Source organism: Cataglyphis hispanica, chromosome 14 (genome assembly GCF_021464435.1).
Source record: "Cataglyphis hispanica isolate Lineage 1 chromosome 14, ULB_Chis1_1.0, whole genome shotgun sequence".
NCBI lineage: Eukaryota > Metazoa > Arthropoda > Insecta > Hymenoptera > Formicidae > Cataglyphis > Cataglyphis hispanica.
This window is the reverse complement of record NC_065967.1, coordinates 1,192,826-1,212,013: the sequence shown is the minus strand read 5'-3', so window position 1 is coordinate 1,212,013 and position 19,188 is coordinate 1,192,826. Positions and strand designations below refer to the sequence as shown.

The 19,188-nt window shown below is 44.1% G+C and overlaps 2 protein-coding genes across 3 annotated transcripts in view; one reads left to right on the top strand and one right to left on the bottom strand.

Annotated features, from left to right (window-relative positions):
- Positions 1 to 19,188, bottom strand: part of LOC126854377 (LIM/homeobox protein Lhx9-like) — a 168,542-nt gene that overhangs the window by 80,566 nt on the left and 68,788 nt on the right. The window contains exon 1 of one of the 2 annotated variants that reach the window (XM_050601014.1): positions 13,956 to 15,416. The exons of the other annotated variant lie outside the window; for it this stretch is intronic. Within the exon in view, the coding sequence (XP_050456971.1) occupies positions 13,956 to 14,055 (100 nt within the window). The 5' untranslated portion in view covers positions 14,056 to 15,416. Of the gene's footprint in view, positions 1 to 13,955; positions 15,417 to 19,188 lie in introns of those variants that run through there. 2 annotated transcript variants of the gene reach the window in all.
- The window catches only part of LOC126854359 (DNA N6-methyl adenine demethylase-like), a 180,726-nt gene continuing 178,091 nt past the window's right edge, over positions 16,554 to 19,188 (top strand). Inside the window, exon 1 of the mRNA XM_050600968.1 lies at positions 16,554 to 18,316. The gene's annotated coding sequence lies outside the window, so the exon portion shown is untranslated. The remainder of the gene's footprint in view (positions 18,317 to 19,188) is intronic.

The following is a 19,188-nucleotide window of genomic DNA, read 5'->3' as shown; positions in this document are numbered from 1 at the left end:
TGTTACCGCGCTAAATTGCCACCGCAATGATCTTAATCGTCTTTTGTCCCCCCCGTTGCGAGTTTTGTTGAGAATATATTCTTCTCTCTATCTCTGTCTCCGTTTTCTTCATTCTCTTCGTTAATGTAAAGGGGAAGTCCGTTTGCAAATATTTAGTAGGTCCTTGTTGGAACTCATGCGCGACATTAATGAAGCGCTGGTTTAATTTAACTTCCTTCCAATTTAACTGCCGGTACGCGACTGAATCGGAACATTTAAATATACTTTATATTCTAATCATTTTCATCCACCCTACAAAGATATTTACGTTCGATAAACAGGTCGCGATGCGATTAATTTCCAAACATCTATAAAAAGATTTGAAAATAGTTTATAAAAAAAATTACTAAACGCACAAAATTTTAGCGAATCGAATGGACGAAATTGCAGTTGGTTCTCGCAACGCGCGCATTCTAACGAGCGTGCCAATCACACGCATGTCGGGCTGAAAGAAGACGGACGATCTCCCGCGGAAGGGGTCGGGGGGTCAAATTCTCCCAGCGATGCCCAATATGGTCGTCTGGAGAAACCGGCCCAGATCGCGCCGATTTTCGATCGCCGGGCCCATCACGAGCGCGTCGTGCGTACAATAATAAGCACGGACGAGCGTCGTACGGCGAGAAAATAATGTGAGAACGCTTTCTTCCTAAGCGCATCATTATCTCCCCCTTGCCATCGCGGGGCCGATCAATCTGTCGAGCCGATTCCAAGCCGGGCAGACCTGCAATTACTATCTATTATCTGTCGGCGTGGGTGTAGGTAATCTCGCGATCGTGTCGAGGGCCTCTCGCCTTCTTCCCTCTCGCTCCGGATAAGACCAAGGCGGCAGGCTTGAACACACCGATACTTTGTACGTTCTTTGATTACCTCGGATTTACTCCCCTCGTTTCTCTTACTTCGCGATTACTTCCTCAACCTCTCTTGCACTTTAGCACTATTCGCTTCCCCCCTCTGTCACTCGAGCCGCTCGAGTCTTTTACTTTCTTTTTTCGCGCACCTTCTCCATGCTTGGGCACTTTATATATCTCAGGGACTCTCAGGGTTGGTATTATAAAGAGCAGACAAAATTTTAAGAGAATATTTTCCATTGAGTAATTTCTACATTGAAAGAAGATAATTTTTATTCGGCAAAGAGGGAGAGAGAGAGAGAGAGAGAGAGAGAGAGGGTGCGTAGCTGCAACACTCAGAGGTTAACGGTGGCCGATTGCGCTTTCGACGCGAGCTCGTCCAGCCATGTAAACGCGCGCCAAGCGACACGCAACGAAAAATCCATACCGAGTGTGTCCGCAGCGCGCACTGAAATCTGCATATTATGAAAATTCGCCGCATGAACGCGAGGGGAGGCTGCGGTGCGACCGCTCGTATCTCGGCGTTTCGAAATAAATGTCCACGCAGATCAAATTTAAACGTAATAAATTTACTATAAATTTACATCGCGCGCGACTCGCTGCTCGTGCAGTTTGCTCGCACGCGCGACTTCACGCACCACGGCCGGCCCCCCGTCGCCTATTCGTGCAAATTTCGCGCAAGAATCGACACGATCGCGTTCATCGGAAAAATATTTATAAATGCGACGACTCTCAACTCTCTCCTGCATTTACAACGATACATTAAGCGATGCTTTAAGACATTTTCAGTTAAGGTGATGCCATGCAATGTTTCGGCAAGCTTATTGTTTAGTGAAGATGTTGACGTTTAAAAATATTTAAACATTCGACATGCGACATTTAAAAAGCAACGAAATGTAAAATAAAAGAAATAGCCAAACGAGGTCGTAAAAGTAATGTTAACATTCGTATAAATTTCTATCGGCTACATAAAATCGCTCAACAGATCCGTCGACGCGTCAAGCTTAATTTATATAAAAACTTGATTGTAATTCCGGCGCTGTTATAGTCGGAAATATATTTCGTATCTTTTTTCTTTTCTTTATTCAAACACATCGCATCAGGATCCTACTTTTCGCCACATCAGTTAAGGATTAACAGAATCAGAACTGCCAACTCAACTGTCTTCGGCCAAGCAGTCTTCGGCGTATCGCGATAATTGCGAATTACGCGCGCTTCGAGAGAAGGAAAGTAATTTATCTCGGCATGCCCACTCGCAGTCCATAAAAATGTAGCGAGATGTTACCGAAGGCAAGGAGGAGGTCGTTGAAACGCGCGCGCGCGCGGCCTCAGATCCTTTTCTCTCTCTCTCTCTCTCTCTCTCTCTCTCTCCATCATCTCCCTTTTCTTCTCGCTCGCTCGTGTTTCGCCCCTTTTCTCCCCCTCCGGACGCGGTAATTCCCATTCCACATCCCATTCCCCAAGGGGTTAGTTTTCACGCGGGTTAGGCGAGTAATATGAGCTGCCACTCAAGGGCCGTCCTGTATTACCGTTCGAGTAATTATGGCAAACCCTCGCACGGACGCGGCTGGCACCTTCGGAACGACGAATACATTGTAGCCTTATGAGTTGAAATTGTTGCCGGAAAGAGAGGAGGAGGAGGAGGAGGAGAGCCGCTCTCGTTTCTGTCCGCCGGCCCGATGGGTAATTAACCCGGAACCTCGTTTCGCGACAGACTGATTTCGCTTATCAGCGAGGAAAAACCTTTCGGATCCCAAAGTGGAATTTTCACGGATGAATTAGAATCAAGAAATCCTACGTCATCTTTTTTTTTTTTTTTCATTTGCGAAATTCTTTCAATTTCTAATCATTCAGAAAGCGATGAATTTTTTTCTCTTGGCAAAATTATGAATGATCCCTATCGGTATTTCCGAGAGAGAGAGATAGAAGACTAGAGCCGTTTTTCGAGCTACTTGGACGATATAAATTTTCTCAAGCTTCGCCGGTGGGAGCGTGCGTGCGGTAACGCCATTAATCGCGCTGCATTCTCGCGAAAACGCGTGTGATTTCGAGGGTGGGCGACTCGGAATCGATGGAGCGCGGAATCGGTCGCGGAGTACCGACCAATTAGTCGGCCGATGATTGGCGCGTGTAAACCGAAACGATGACGTCGCTGGCGAACCGACGCCCCCGCCGTTCGCGAACCGGCCCGGAAACTCGGGCTCCACGCGCACCAATATCCGGTCCCCTCTTTCTTGCGCGCATACCACTCGATACACATACGCGTATACACATATATATATATATACACCCGCGCGTTCCCTCTGTCCGTCTCACTCTCACGCATTCGTGCGCGCGCGCGCGCGTTCCCTAAGTACGTCGGTGTCTCCGTCTCTCTCTCTCTCTCTCTCGGTATTGCGCCCATAGCGTGTTTCTCGGCAGCGCGAGCCAACAAATATCCGTGTGGACGGTTACAGGGCGGACTAATGGAATTGATTAAAATGTGTTCGATCAACCGAACCGCGGCTTGCCCGCCCTCCTCTCCTCCTCCTCCTCGTCATCCACCTTCTCCTCCTCTCACCAGCGAAACCACCCACTGCGTCCCACTACCCTCTCGTATACCCCTCGGCTATACTATCGCGCTTCGCCGTAGAACCTGACGAGCGCAATCGAATATTTGCGTTTAGGTGGGCACGTCGGCGCGGAAAATGCTATCTTTGTCAATTAATTCAATCTGTTGTCGCAGGTGAGTGGCGCGAGCCACTCCGTCCTTTTCCTCTTTTCCTTCTTTTTCTCTCTTGTTCGTTTCTTTTGCACGCGTGGATTATCGCATCATTTCCTGCATCTCTTCTTCAAACGGTAAGTACACGACGCGATTTGGAAGATTGGCGATTTCGCAAATCGCGCTACGCGTGAAAGAGACATTATTCTGAGAAATTAAATGCCAAGCGGAATTAGAACAAAATTATTATTGCGCTTAATCTCATGTCGCAAGTTTAGCCAAAGAGAAGGCAGGAGAATTTATCTTCTGTACTAAATTAATAATATAAATAACTTTGTCCTTGTATCTATAATAAAATATACTTTCGACTCTCTGTAATCAAATAATTTCCTACAAATTCCTCTCAAAGAAACAATCTCTGATACGGTGGTACGTTTGGAGATATATAAGAGGTAATATACAAGTTATACGTGTAAATTTTTCCCATCGATACAATCCGGAAATCAAAGCGGATCTTTGCGCCTGATTCTGACGACTATCATAAATTCGTTGAGTCGGGTAGTATCGGACAGTTTCCCAAGCGGATTACCGGGGCGCCATGCTTACGTAGGTGCGTGCGCAATTAACGACAGTGAGCCGAGTATAATGAAGACCGGTCGAGCGTAGTCGGACGAACGAAGGTTTGCGAGCGAGAGAGGAGAGAAGCTACTGGTACAAGCGAGACGATAGAGACCAGTTCATTAGCGACACTCACGACTCGCCTCGGAGACATCTATTTTATTTATTTGCTTATTTTTCGCTCCTTCTCCTTTCCCCTTTGCTCGCGCGTTCTCACTGTTGTCCTCGATCGGCCAACGCGTGCATACGCGGCTATCCCGTATTATTTTATTTCTTCGCCAATCTCGCTCCATTCCCTTTAAACCTTCCACGTTCGAATTACACGGCACGTCGGAGAGTAAATATGAAAATATGATGGGCAATATTGTCGTCGAATCTCTACGTCCTCTTTTTCTTCGAGAAAATTTTTCATGAGTTTTACTCGTGTTTCGCTTACTGTCCAATCAATATTATTAAAAATTATCCAAATATTCACGAAATGTCTATTTTTCTTACATCTCTAAAAATATAATCTTTTATATATGCAATAACATACTCGCGCGTAATTGTATACACACACACACACGTAAGCAATATATATTTTCTTAGTCTTTAAGAGTGCCTACATTAATTAGCCCTTTAAAGGCTTTTAAGAGGCTTGAATGCTTTCATGAATCTTAAACAATGATCACTGCCGAGAAAGGAAAATCTAGAAGCGTATTCTCTTCAGAAAACACAAACCGTTTCTCTCTCTTGAAAAGGAGAGTACCATTAAAATATATAAACACTCTTCTTATAAGTACTTGAGATATTCAAATATTTAAGAAATAATATTTTTTTAAAGAGATAGTATATTATCTCGCACGACATTATATTTACGATCGGCATTGCAACTTCAATAATTACAAAATGAACATTTCGTTATTTCACTGTTGCGGTATTTCGTTGAGATTGAATTGGCGGAGGATACGGGATCGGCTATTGGGCTCTCCATTTAATAGCCTACCACGTGAAACCCCGACGAACCTCGGCCTCATCGCTCGCTCGGCTTTATTCGCGAGTGGCCGTTTAAGCGGCTAACTGTATAAATGAGAGGAGAACAGGATTTTCTCCGGGATAAGGAAGAAAGAGAGAAAGAGAAGAAGGAAAGGAAAAAAACCTATTACCATCAACGTGGCGGCGGCCGCCGCGGCCGCTGCCGCCGCCGCCGCCGCGTGGAAACCTGTCCCTAATTGATAGGAAATTCCTGCGCGCGAGTACCTGCGAGATTTTTCAGCGCTCCTAACAGGTTGGAACTGGATACTTTGCGACGATTTGTAATCCGCGCGTCTCGTTCGCGGCCAGGGCCGTCCTCTTCTGTCATGTCACGGGCCTATCTAACGAAAATAAGTCAAACTTTTTCTCGCGCAGAAATTTCGCGCTCTTACGCAATATTTTGAAAGACAAAAAAGTCTCTACAAAAGAAAAAGAAAGTATTCAACCGGACTAAAGATATAAGTTAATTAAATTCACTCGGCAACAAATTTCAATTAAATTCACCAGGTAATCGACGGGAATCCATGGGGCGGATTAATTATTCCATTTTTAATTTCTTCAAGATAACTTGTTCACTCTCTCACAGGACACAAGAAAAGTAATATACGAAAGAAATTGATGCAATCGTTAACGCGTTAAAGCGCCGACGCCGCGGTTAGCCTCAATTTTACGATACGCACTTTGCAAATTAATCGACCGCCATCTAATTGGCCTTTAATTGGTCCCGTGTAAATTATAAATAAATGTCCTGCGCGCATTAAGCAATGGAAATAAACGCAGCGTATCTCTGCGAATCGGGGCGCAGCGGGGGCTCGCTCGCGCCGCGGAATTTCGCAAAAGTTCTCGTAAAAACGTGGCTTTTGATAGTTCGCCAGATTCATTCGGCCCTTTTTTTTCTTTTATTAAATGCGCGATCCGCGAGATTTACGCCGCCAATTAGCCGTGCCTCGCGCATAATGAATTTACATTAATGCGCACCACGGTGAATTAATCACGCGCCGCGCGAAATGCGCTTCGTATCGAGGAGAGAGGTCTCGCATTAATGCGATTTGCCCGGGATTTTTTCTCCATGGGAGAAAAGTAAGCTGTGAATTATAAACGAACGGGAAAACTAAAATTCTCAAATAAACCCCTCGACCAACGTTTTAATATTTTCACGGAGAGAATAACATGACGCGCAAAAATATTTTACGTTAAGGAAAAGGAAAAAAAAAAAAAAAATGGCTGATATTACTCTATTTTACTTATCGATCGATACAAAATGCGATGTCCGCTAAAGGATTAAAGATTCATATCAAATGAAGCGAGAACGGTAATCCTGTCGGGGTGAAGCAACGGTAAACTCATTTTTTCGGAGAGCGTAGCGCGAGCGAACGTACACGTGAGTCTTTACGTGAGTGTTTCCGATGACGTCTACCAATTTCCCGCACGCTCGTATGAAACGGGGGAGGGGAGGGGGGGGGAGAGGCAGGTATGTCGCTTCATGACGCGGGAGCGTCGTCACATTTGGCACGTTCGCGCGAGAAATATGACTAGCGTCGCGTTTCCCCAAAAGTGGATTGAACGAGAGGGAGCCATTTCGTGCCCGGTGGCGTCTTTTTTCACAGGCGGTTCATGAAAAGCTGAGCGATATCAACTGCCGACCACGAGCGCGAAATCGTCGCCGTCGTCTCCGTCGAGTCGCAGCGGTGAGTGACTGCGAAATTGAGACGAGATCCTGTGCATTTTGGTACATACAGAGTACGCGGATGACGGCGAGAATTGCGGAGATAAATAAAAAAAGAAACATGAAAACTTGGAAAAAAGTTACAAGATGCTTAAGATGATTAAGGACGCCGAAAAAGGATAATTTTCCAAAAAATTGTCGCTTTTTTCTCTCAGAGAGATACTCTCGAGCTGAAACACAGACGGACAGACGGACGGAAACCTTCGGCCTCGCGCGGCCAACTCTCGGAAATAGAATGCGTTTAGCAGGCGTTCTGCGTTTACGCTCTCTTGCCGATAATGCAATAACGTGCAGTCGGAAAATTGTCGGACACACTCTCGCGAATAAAAGCCATATTCTTTTCGATTAATCAAAGAAAACACGAAAAGTACTTGAAATATTTATATATGTAAACATTCTCGAGTTTCATCCACATAGTAATCTGTTTCTAAAAACGCGTTGTGCTTGAGAGATTTTACATTTTAAATACATGTTCAAAGGTAGCAGGAAGCATATTACATATACGCGCCACGAATCATCACGATCTGAAATAAATCGAACAATCGTACAAAAAAAAAAACAAAAAAAAAGAAACAACCAACGATCGAGGATCGGATATAAAGCGCAACGGGCGAAAATCCCAGACTCCCGGAGTCGAAGCGAAAGTCGCTACGCGCGCCCGTAACGAAGGTTGCGCGATGTCATTCATCGCGGCTTTTCCGGCTGTTTATCGCGATCGAGTCTGGCGAACGGGAAGCAGCACAATGGCGTACACGAATGGAACAAAGAGCCCCGACGCGTCGCGGCGTGGCGGGACGGGGGGAGGGGGGCCAGGTATCGCCCAGGCGTCGCTCCCGCGTGTATCGCCGCTCGTAACGTCGTTCGCGGGTGTCGGCAGCCGAGTGATAAAGAGACGGGCGCCGCGTACAAGGGCATAGAAGGATTCGACGACGAGCTCGCGGAACACGAAACGACCGCGCGCGCGAGTCGCGGTTATAGATCCGAAAAACTGTTTCGGCTCTCGTAATCGCGCGCCGCAAACGAGCGCCCGGGCTCCTCTCCCTCCGACAGACGAAGGGACTCGGCGAGAAAACAAAAACGAACGAGTGGATCGCGTGCGGTGACAATGACGAGCGACGAGTGATGCTGGTGCCACGTTCTAGCGACGCTAGAACGATCAGATTCGAAAATAGCCTCGAGCAAAACGTCAAAAATATATACAAATTGTGTATATAATATATAATGAGTGAAAAATAAGAGTGTAATCCTTTTCTTATTAAAGTGCTGTTGTGTATAACAGCATTTACAAAGCGGACATTCATCGGTTACAGAGAGATCGATGAGAGAAAGATACTTAATCGAGTACGTTCAAACGCCGCTGTATAAACAAGCGTAGCTTATATAAGTCCTCATTAAATAGAGCGCTTCTTAGAAGCACTTCAACTTTATATTACGCAGAAATCTTGGAAAACGTCATACGGTTAACCGGCTTATCTCTGCCAGCGTTAACACGATCGAATTCTATGTCTTCTTGATTTCTTTTTCCCTTTACAATTTTTGTATGTATTACGGAACGTGGCGTGAAAAAGTTACAGCGCGGACGAAAGCACGGAGAGAGAGAGATACGTGTAATAAAACGCCAACTTTTGTACGGCAGTCATCGCGATGGTGAACACGCATCGACCGATGAATGCGACCGCTTGTATATACAGCGAAACTACGTTATTGTTTCGCAAAACCGAGGTTTGCGCGATTGATCCGCGAGTCGAGATAACTGGCGTTCCTATAGGACCGGTTTCTGCTACACCGATATGTCGTCGGTGTGAATGCGTTATGATTACTCGTAGAGGTATTAATGATCCTAATAGAGAGGCTCGGATATAATCCAGTAATCTTCCATTATATTTTCTTTTTTAAATTTCACATAGTCTGACCTAGTGAGCGATTAATTTACGAGGTATAAGAATATTCGTGTCGTTATTGGAGCGCGCTTTTTTACTACTTCATCGGAATATGATCGGAATACGACGCGATTCTATTCGTGTCTTTTTCGTGTAAAAATGTTAAGGGGTGATAAATGTAAAGAACAAGATTGCGCCCAACAAGTTTTTCGTCGGGTGATCATATGGCAAGGCCAGCTACCGTCGTGACAAGCGACGGTATATAAATAAGACTAGTATAAATCTCGTAATTGGTCACCGGTTCGACTTAATAGCTTCTCGTGGTGTAGTGGCAAATTATTATTTATCACTTTAAGATTGATGACGAGAAAAGCTTAATGATGAGAAAGAAGGAATGCGATAGAATTATAAAATCATAAATTTCAGTTTCGCTCGCTTATATATTTCTTTCTCGTCGCTCCTCGCGTTTACATTTACACATTAGGATTAAAATCTGTCAAATTCGAGTACTTGTATAATAATATGCTCTCGCGATCATGTATCATTAAACCTATTCGCTAAGGTTCTGAATATTCCGGACGCTTTCCTTTAATAATGGCGACGACCGCAAATGAGGAATCGCGCGATTCGAGAGAATAGGAATCGGTCGAACCGCGATGGCAAGATATTTCCGGAATTTGCAGATAATCGCCGCAATTGTGGCCTTCGATTGCCGCAAACCTCGTTAGCATCGATGTATCTCTAGGATACACGCAAGATACGCGCGGTCTTGCGTAAGGTGACTACGTGCCTTATGATCACGCGCGGTCTTATTTATCGGATTATCCGGTGCCCCGGACGGGGGGGTCTCGAAACGAGTAGAGAAAATTCGAACGTTAGCGCTCGAGATATAATATAGAGAGACACGCGCCCGCGCGAGAGAAAGTATGGACGGAGAAATAGGAGCACTTATGTTCGCAGGATTTATTTCGGGTTAAACTTTAAAGACCGATTCTGTCCGGTTTATGTATGGAGCGGCGATGGCCGGAGCGGGAAATATTGTCCGTGAAAAATTTACAGCGCGCTGTCTCAGCCCGCAAAATTTATTTCCCCTTCATTTATATAGTCGTCTCAAACTCTTCGTGACTCTCCGTTCGAGAATAATTATCATTCTCTCGACTTTCTCTTTCGAAAAAGCTTTTTTCGAATATGCAATATTTTCGATGTATGGTCGGTTAATTTTTCACGGACAGTATAGGGAGTTGGAAATGAACTCTTTCCTTAAGTAAGCGATGAAAAAAAACGAAAAAAAAAAAAATCATGTTCGGCGCGATCGAAAATTTACGGAGGCAGAGAGAGAGAGAGAGAGAGAGAGGCGAGGAAAGGGGAGCAAGGGGCAATCCTATTATAAGTCGGCCTCTATTACAAGCCTTTCCGAAACAGTGGCGCACCGTGAGGAATGGATCGTACGTGTACAACCATGTCGCGGTCTGCGAGGAATTCGTTGTATCGATTGGCGAGCGGTCATGAAAAATCGAGTTTACGATAATAAAGGCGGTTTACGGCGGCGATTGCTCCGCGATTTGTCCGTAACGAAACGGTCGGCGGGATCGATGGGCAACAATTTTGGTACCAATATACAAAGTGCGAAAGGATATGCGAGAGAAGTGCGAGAGAAAATGAAACGAATACGTACTCCGACCAGCTGTTATTCTTTTTTTTTAATTATACGATATTTCCCGATACTTGAATACGTTCGTTCATCGATTCATTTATTGTCATAAGCCTGTAAATTTTTTTCAAACCAGGCTCATCCGCGTGTACACGAATTTTGAAGTAATTCTAGGTCTCATTCGGAGTTGTAATTCCTGTAGTAGATTTAATTAAGATAATGAGCTCGTCGTGTACCGTATAAAATCTCGTAAAGCAAAAGTCCTTATTAAAGAGTGCCGGTGGAATAGCTCTGTGTGTTCGATGTCGGGAATAATTGAGGTCTAGCCGTCGCGAAAATGAGCTCTCGTAAAAGAGACATCTTAGTTTGCGCGAAATATGGTAGTTTCCTTAATTAGCACATCTCACGCCTTCGACAATTTTCATCCAGAATTCTAATTTCACTCTAGTTTTGCGGGCCACGACATTTCATCTATATCTATTCTTCTCACTTTCTTGCCCTTGTTTACGATTGATAACTAGATGCGTTTAGAGAACACACGATTGTTGCACCGATGCACCGACGGTGTTGACGGCGTTGATGGATAATAAGTTTGCTAATTAATGCCAAATGCGAGCACCGCGAGTAATTACAAATTGATTTAGTCGCCGGGACAATATTTCAAATTTAATTTGAAATTAATTTCTAAATGACTCGTGATTTAAATTTATAATTCCATTGATTCTAGCGCACCCCGCCGTTTACTGCCTATTACCATTCTAATTTCGATCGTCAGCCGCATTAACACACATTCACCGGTATGATAAGAGGACGAGTCAAATGACGAATCGTGGCATAAATCAGGAACGTAATATTGTTCAAAAAATAAACACAGGTGTCAAATTTAAAAAAGGTAACTTTAAAAAAAAAAATACATTTTCCTTTTTTTTTTTTTAAATAAGGAAAGTTTTATTTAAATAAAAGTTATCGCGCAATCGTCTTCGAAAGTAATAACGATTATCGGACCTCACAGAATTAGCTATCAAATTCGATTTCACCTCCTGACTAGTTGTTATTCCCTCATTAACATATAAATTTGACGACGTGCATCGAACCTTCCGGCGCTTTCAAGCGCGACAATTTTTTCTCATCAAAATCGTCGTGAAAACTATGATGAAATGAGTATGAGCAAAATGTGGATCGAATGATATATAAAAAGAAATAATTTTTGTCCCAAGCTCGCGTTATTAATATCGGATTAATATCGATAAAGCCACTTATTTATAAGCGACCTATTGTTGTCGTACGTTGGAGAATATCTGGCGATTGAAAGAATAAATAGCGCGAAATAATCAGGCAATTATATCGTTATCATTGATCTCGAAAAATCACACTCTCGGCGGAACGTTTCTACAAAAGATTTAGTAGACGATAAAGCCCACCCTCTTTCCGAGCTCCGACAAAAATCGCTGGTCGACGGGGAGCCGGAAAGGGCCATCGTCCCGCGCCGGTAGGGTAACTGCCTCTAGTACCGGCACCTAATCAAGCAATAACTATTTGTCAGTTCGCCGGGCAACCTAAATCCAAGCTAATTCGACATCCGTGTCGGACACAGATTCGCTATCGGCTATCTCTTTCTATCTGGACGACAGCATATTCGCATTAGCCTGCCCCGCAACCCACGCTCGATCGACTCTCTCTCGACCACCGTCAGCAGTCTCCCCCTCCCGCCCCCTCCTCAACCTCCTACCCTTCGCCCGCCACCATCATGATTCTCATTCACTCCGAACGTCCCCCGATCGGCCACGCAACGTCTCTCTCTTTCTCTCTCGCACTCTCGACTAAGTACGCCATATACTCGCGCGCGCGTCACACCATAGGACGAGATCTCGACACGATTAGGGCGGTACTCAATTCGACGTTTCGTCGATTCGGTCCTTTCTTTCTCCTCCGCCTTTACGCCCCGAATCCGCAACTCGAGTGAGTTTTTCCTCGATAAGCGTGGCAACCCTTCTTTCCCGTTTGCGAGCGAGCGGGATTTTCTGCGGACGAGCCGAACGGGAGAAAATGGCTTTCGATTCGGGGACGGGTTCACTTTGTTAATGTGACAAATCGAGACGTCGACTTTGAGAGGGAGAGTCGACCTGGCGTTTGTTGCGGAGATCGCTGCGGGGATCCACGAGAGATTTCCGAGGAGATTCGCGTAACGCACACCGGTAAACGCCGAACGAGCGAGGGTGCTCCTTTCTTTTTTCTTTTTTTTTTCTTCTTTTTTTATGCTTCACGGAAATACGGATAATAGATTAGATCGATACTCGGTAGAATGCTCGGAGAAATGCGGACGTTTGAAAAGCGCGCGGTCCATTCTGGATACTACGATTAGAACGCGCGGAGACGGTTGCCAGAGAAATTTGCATTTATTTCGCGTTGACCGGACATTACGCCCGTATGTAAGTCAAATATTCCGGACGGAAATGGATCCGATAGCCAGTCCGGAGCCGGAACGAAGTACCGAAAGACGAGAGATCGTCGTTAGTTATTCCTGCTTGAATATGCGCGGAATAAGATCTCGGAGGCAAACCATCTGTCACAACGTCGCGCGCAACGTTCCTTTATAGACATTCGATAAATTATTATGCAACGAAAAAGCTTCCGTGAGCTTTCACCGATATTAATAATAATCGCGATATAATAAAGTTTATAAATAAAATTATCTTGTTCGGTCTCTCGGCTAAAAATATAAATAAAAACCGATGGGGCTGCCTACGCATACACGTACACGATGAATATCCCGGCTGGGTTCAATTAAGCCCCTATTACATTTTTACACGGGCCCGCATTAAAGCTCGCAGCTGGTCGCGCGCAAAGTCGGATATTATTTATCGGTTGACTTACGCCGAGCTCATTTGCCCGACAAAAGGGCCCGGAATGGCCAAGTGCGGCCGTCATTGGCCGTACTCCGATGAATCTCGTCGGCGATTGGACGAGCCCGCTCGCTCTGTCTCATGAAACGGTCGGATACCGTCGGCACGACGAGAGATGATAGAATATCTTATTAGTCGGACAATGGGCAATCAGAGACGCCATACAGCCTCTCTGTTAGCGGTCCAGTCCGTACCGTCTGTCCGTCCGTCTGTCTGTCTGTCTGTCTGTCCTACATGCAACCCGTGGGCATCCAAGGCCGCCGGGCCTCACCGGTCTCGGGCCGCTCGATTCGCGAATACACTCGCGTCTTCTTTACCTTCCCCAGGATCTCACGTGTGTAAATTAAAAAAAAAAAAAAAAAAAGTTTGAGAAAAATAATGTATAATATCTCGAGTAAGTTGCTCGCATAGTCGGGATTAGGCGAGTGGGGAAGCCGCATTAACTATCAACGTTGTATTTTTACAAACACGTGGGGAAAAAAAGGTTAGGAAAGACGATGATATTATCTCCGATATCGTGTCGCTTGTCACAGTACCTGATTACTCGCGCAAAAATAGCGGATAAATTCACTCACCGAGCCTGAGCCACAGCTTCTCTAGTCGGTCCCATTGCTCAAGTGATCTCTTCATCGCTTCATCATTCTTTCTCTTCTCTCTCGTGTAAAAAGGATCCATAATCCCGCTGAAATCGCCTGTTCCTCGCTTATCACTCACAGATCGTTCATGCTCTAATCACTGATTATATGCGCAAACACGACCACCCCTTTACTTTATACGACACTCTCGGACACTTCAGAATCTTTTATTGCATCCACAATGGCGGATGTGAAGATAAGGGATACACGTGCACGTGATGGATGCGCGTCTTGACGCGAAGGACCACGTGTTACTTTATACACTTTTGTTTTTTCCTCCGTTTTATACTCGCGACTTGAAGTGTCACACGATTTATTCGGCACTCCCGAATGACGAGACTCATCACGCACTTGCGATTAAAAGAGATCACTTTTTTATTCCAAGAGATAGATCACTGTATCGATACTACTTATCCGTGCGACGCACTCTCAACAGAATGAAGTTATTCGGAGTAGCTCACGTTGCGTTTGAAATTTTCGACCGGTGGCGACACAACATAAAGTTTGAGAAAACTATGTGACGTCAACAATCATGGCGGACGAAAATATTAACGTTGTTTAGATTTTTTCTTTCGATATTGCAAATATAAGATTTTTGTCTCGGGTAATGCATCGCGACCGTCACTTTCTTTCTTCGGTATTCGAAAGCCTCTATTGCGTTCGCGATATCGGATAATGAATAACGCGAAATACTCACAGGTGGATAAGCGTCTTGATAAACGGATGCGCGTCTTGAAAAACAACGGATACAACGGAACGAAATAACCTATATCGAGAGAACACGATCGAGCGTTGTAATAGATGTCGCAGGACGATCGGTCGAAATTCGACATTTCCGATTATCAATTTTACACGAGGAGTTCACTCCAGTAATGTATAAATATTACTGAAAATACGGAGCGACTTGAACTCGGTACGTAATCCGATCGAGATTGCCGTGAAAAGTTTTACACATAGATGTCGTCACTCGTGATTGTTATTACTTCTGCCAAATTCTGTTAACCTATGGACGGTGACAACATAACAACACTGTCGATAATAGCCGCGTGCGTGTTGGCGCTACAAGTAACTGGAAGTGTTTCCGAACAAAGAAATCTTTGTGTGAAAGGGATAGAGATATTTAAACGTTATGCGGACCTTTTCTAATAAATATAGATTTTTGTCCTTCTCTGCTTTTAACAAAATGAAAGAGAATGAAAAGAGAAAGACATTGCTCCGATTGGCTACTTGTCTCTCGTATTTAGAAAGAGAAATAAGAATAGTTCACGCAATGCGACGGAGATACCGATGCAAATATGGCGGGAAATCACGATCGGTCGCGCGAATTAACACCCTACGATGATCTTTCTTCGATACTTTTTACGCAAGTTACGCGGATGTATCGCTTTCGACGCACAAATCTGATCACGAAATTCGACTCGGAACGACAACGACTTTACTTGTTGTCAGCAGCAACAACTGCGAATGTCGTCGTCTCCTACAAAAGTAGCGCCAAACATAAACAATGATTATTGACGTAAGGTCGATCAAGACGCGCGAGCCCGCTCTCGATATCAAAAAATCATTCGTCGTAACGTGTAACGTGTATACATATACCTCTTGTAGGCGATATTTCAGATTTATTCAATAGAGAAAAGTAGAGTATACGTGCTCGCGTGTCGCCGTTTAAGCTCGGTCGTTGCTTCATTCGCAGGATGACCAACAGCAAAATTTCGAAATTTTTTACTATATTATACGACAATTGTAGCATTAAAATTTTTCACCTTGGACATTTTGCATAAATTAATTGAGAAAATTAAATTTAAATCCACGAATTTTATAAACCATGTCGATAAAAGTATCATATAGCTACGGAATTTATTATTATTATTATACAATATTATCGAGCGTTTATATAATATTTTCATCGCGTCTTTTATGATCCAAGAGAAGCGATCGTATACTGTTCGATAAAACTAACATTGATATAGAAAACGTGTAGAGTGTGCACTTCTAACAATAAGCGAAATAGACATGTATCAAAAGAGATACTTGACAGATTATATCTCTTTCTAAATACGAGAGGCAAGCAGTCAATCAGAGATACAGAAATGTTTCGTGTCATATTGCGCGTCAAAAACGATACGTACGCATGATTTACGTCAAAAATGTCAAACCGATCGACGATTATCGCAGCATATTAATTTGCTCTTTTAAACGATCATTATTTTATTGTCTTCATTGGATTTTTTTATTTTTTTTTATTTTATTTTATTTCTTTTTTTTTTTGTACTTGTAATGTCTGTCTGTTTTCATTTTTTCTCTCAATATATTATTTTGCGTTTTCTTGTTCACGTTGAAATTGTAATCATATATATATATATATATATATTTTTTTTTTCAATAAAGGAATCGCTTTCCCGTTTTTAAATAAATAATTTTGCGTGATCGATTTCTCGCCTGTCACATCTGTCGTGTCAAACGGATTCGATCGCGATTAAGGGCAGGGATTCAAAGCGCTTGCTTGAAATAATCGGATAACGATAACTCCATATAATAACTGATACTTTTATCAACATGATTTAAAAAGTCCGCGGACTTAATTTTCTCGTCTAATATGCAGAATAACCAACGTGAAAAAATTCTAATCTTACAATTGTCGTATATACGATACAGTAGAAAATTTTACATTTTCCTATTGGTCGCCCTGCGAATCAAGTAACGGTCGAGTTTAAACCGCGAGACGAGTGCGGGACGCATTCACGCTTCTTTTCTCCATTGAAGAAACTTGACAAAATATCGCGCACGAGGTATGTACGCGTATGACGATGAATTATTTTTTGATATCGAGAGCGAGAGAGACGCGCGACCTCGCGCGTCTTGACCGACCCTTGCGTCGATAAACATTGTTTATCTTTTGCGCGTACCTTTGTAGAAACGACGCCATTCGCAGCAGAACCGCCGCGCATCAGCACTGGTTAACGTCGTGCTCTCGTTCCCAGTTGAATTTCGTGTCGTATTTGTCCATCGAAAGCGATACGTACGCGTGTTTTCTGTCAAAAATATCAAAGGACGATCATCGTAGAGTATCAATTCGCGCGATCGATCCTGATTTCTCGCCATATTCGGTATCTCCGTTGCGTCGTCGCGTCGAACAAAATTCAATGGCGATAATCAATCCGTAATACTTTCGCGCTTCGTACTCAGAGAAGGACTTGAGGGAAATCGCGAGTGCGATTAAGGACGCAGTCGTCGTCGTGATGCTTGAGCTAAGGTATACGATACATTCATTTGCTCCAATCCATTTGTTCGGAAAACAGTCGGTGATTAGAGTAAATTATCGGGAATGCCGAATAAAAAATCATTATTATCCGCATCATTTCGAGCGTCATAATAGCATCGGATAATTAAGTACCGGGAGCTGCCTGCGTAAAGTGAGGGGTAATCGTTTAGCGTTAATTAGTGCGTACGGATATGTGTGTTTCGATTTTACAAATGCTCAAGAACGTTTTAATTGATCGAGGACAAAAGAAGGAAGAAAAAAGATTTCTTTGCTCAAAATATGGACTCTTCCACGCACTTGTAGCGCCCTCGAACGTAGCCTGCGAATACGCGCGTATCATATTGCCAACTCGTAACCGTAATTTTGTTGTCTTAATTTCTCGTTAATCCGCAGTGCGTCGCGAGTATGATTATATGGTTGGCAGCGCCGAAAGTGATGGACGATCGCGCTGCGATACGTTCTCGTATTATAAGTACATCGTGCGTGGGAAAATAAACATCGAGGACTTCATATAAAGCAACGAGCGATCACTCGGTGCGTCAATTCTTACATGCACCATAAGGACGCATATGGGTAGAGTGAGCTATTCGAATAAAGTATCATTTTCAAAATTTGTCGGTGATCGTAAGAATCGGCCAACTACCGTATGAAGTGATGCAACAAACGGACGATCGATTAGCGCAATATGGATCCGTCTTCGATCTTAATTCCTCACTAGTCCGCAGTGCGTCGCGAGCGTGACTAATTGCGAGTGTCAAATTAATAGACGACGCGGATCGATCGTAATTGTCGCAAATTGTGATTGCTCGATACACGGATAATTTAATTATCGAAAGTGCCGTATCAAGTGACTGGGAATGTGTTAATTAGAACGATCGTAATTGACTATAATCACAAGTGTAATGAGTGAAGTGCCTGAAGAAAAGGAGTCATCGGGCTAGCAACGGCGGGATAACGAGCGATAGATCTTCGATCCAGGAATCTTTGGTACATCTCGAGTGCATCTCCAATGTGTCTTCGGTGCATCGGTACATCTCCGGTGAGTAACATTATTAAAACTAATACCTTGATATCTATTCGAAAAAACGCGTGTCCGCCGTCGTAAAGATGAGATGATAGGTAGGGAGTTAGCTCCGGCGTGATTATCTGTCACAGCACAAAAGCTGTGATAAAGTCGCGATAAGCGGCAGCCCTTCGCCAAAGTTAGGAACGATCTAACCTCAAAAATTCGAAGTTCGGGGAACAAGCATCCCGAGCAACTAAGTCCTGCGATCTGATCCCGCGCGATTGGAAGAAGAAAAAAAAAGAAAAAAAACGCGTAACTCACGGGAAAAGCCGGGAATCCTCGTCGACGTTCAATCGCGATGTCCGTGCGCGATAAAGAGGGGTGTCGGGCTATATCCGCGGCTATCTCTCTCTCTCTCTCTCTCGCGTCGTGAAACACATGTGTGAATCAGCTGTTCGAGCGGAGGATCGGCGGCCTCCGCTTCATCTCGATCGCGAATCGATCTCGGTGTCTTTTTGGGATGCGACGAATAGCGTGCCGATCGTCACAATCGGACGATTTACTCGCGCGAGTTGAGGAATCCCTTCGAGTTCAGAGGGCAGCGCCCTTGCTGCGTGTTAACTCTCCCCTGCTGCGTACGGACGTGCGATGGTACGCCGGTTGACGAATGGATTCGGCGTGCCCGCGAAACGATCGTTCTCCCCTCCGCATACTTGATCCGCCAAATGCGATAATCTACGGCACTTTTTTTTCTTAACGGGGAGAAAATAGGCTATCTCTTAAATATATTATGTTATCGTAAATATCGAAATAACATTAAAGAATAACGCTATCTGAAATATCTAAACGCATTCGAAACAAAATGTTTGACAGATTGTTCCGTTTCGGAATAATATAGTGTCTAT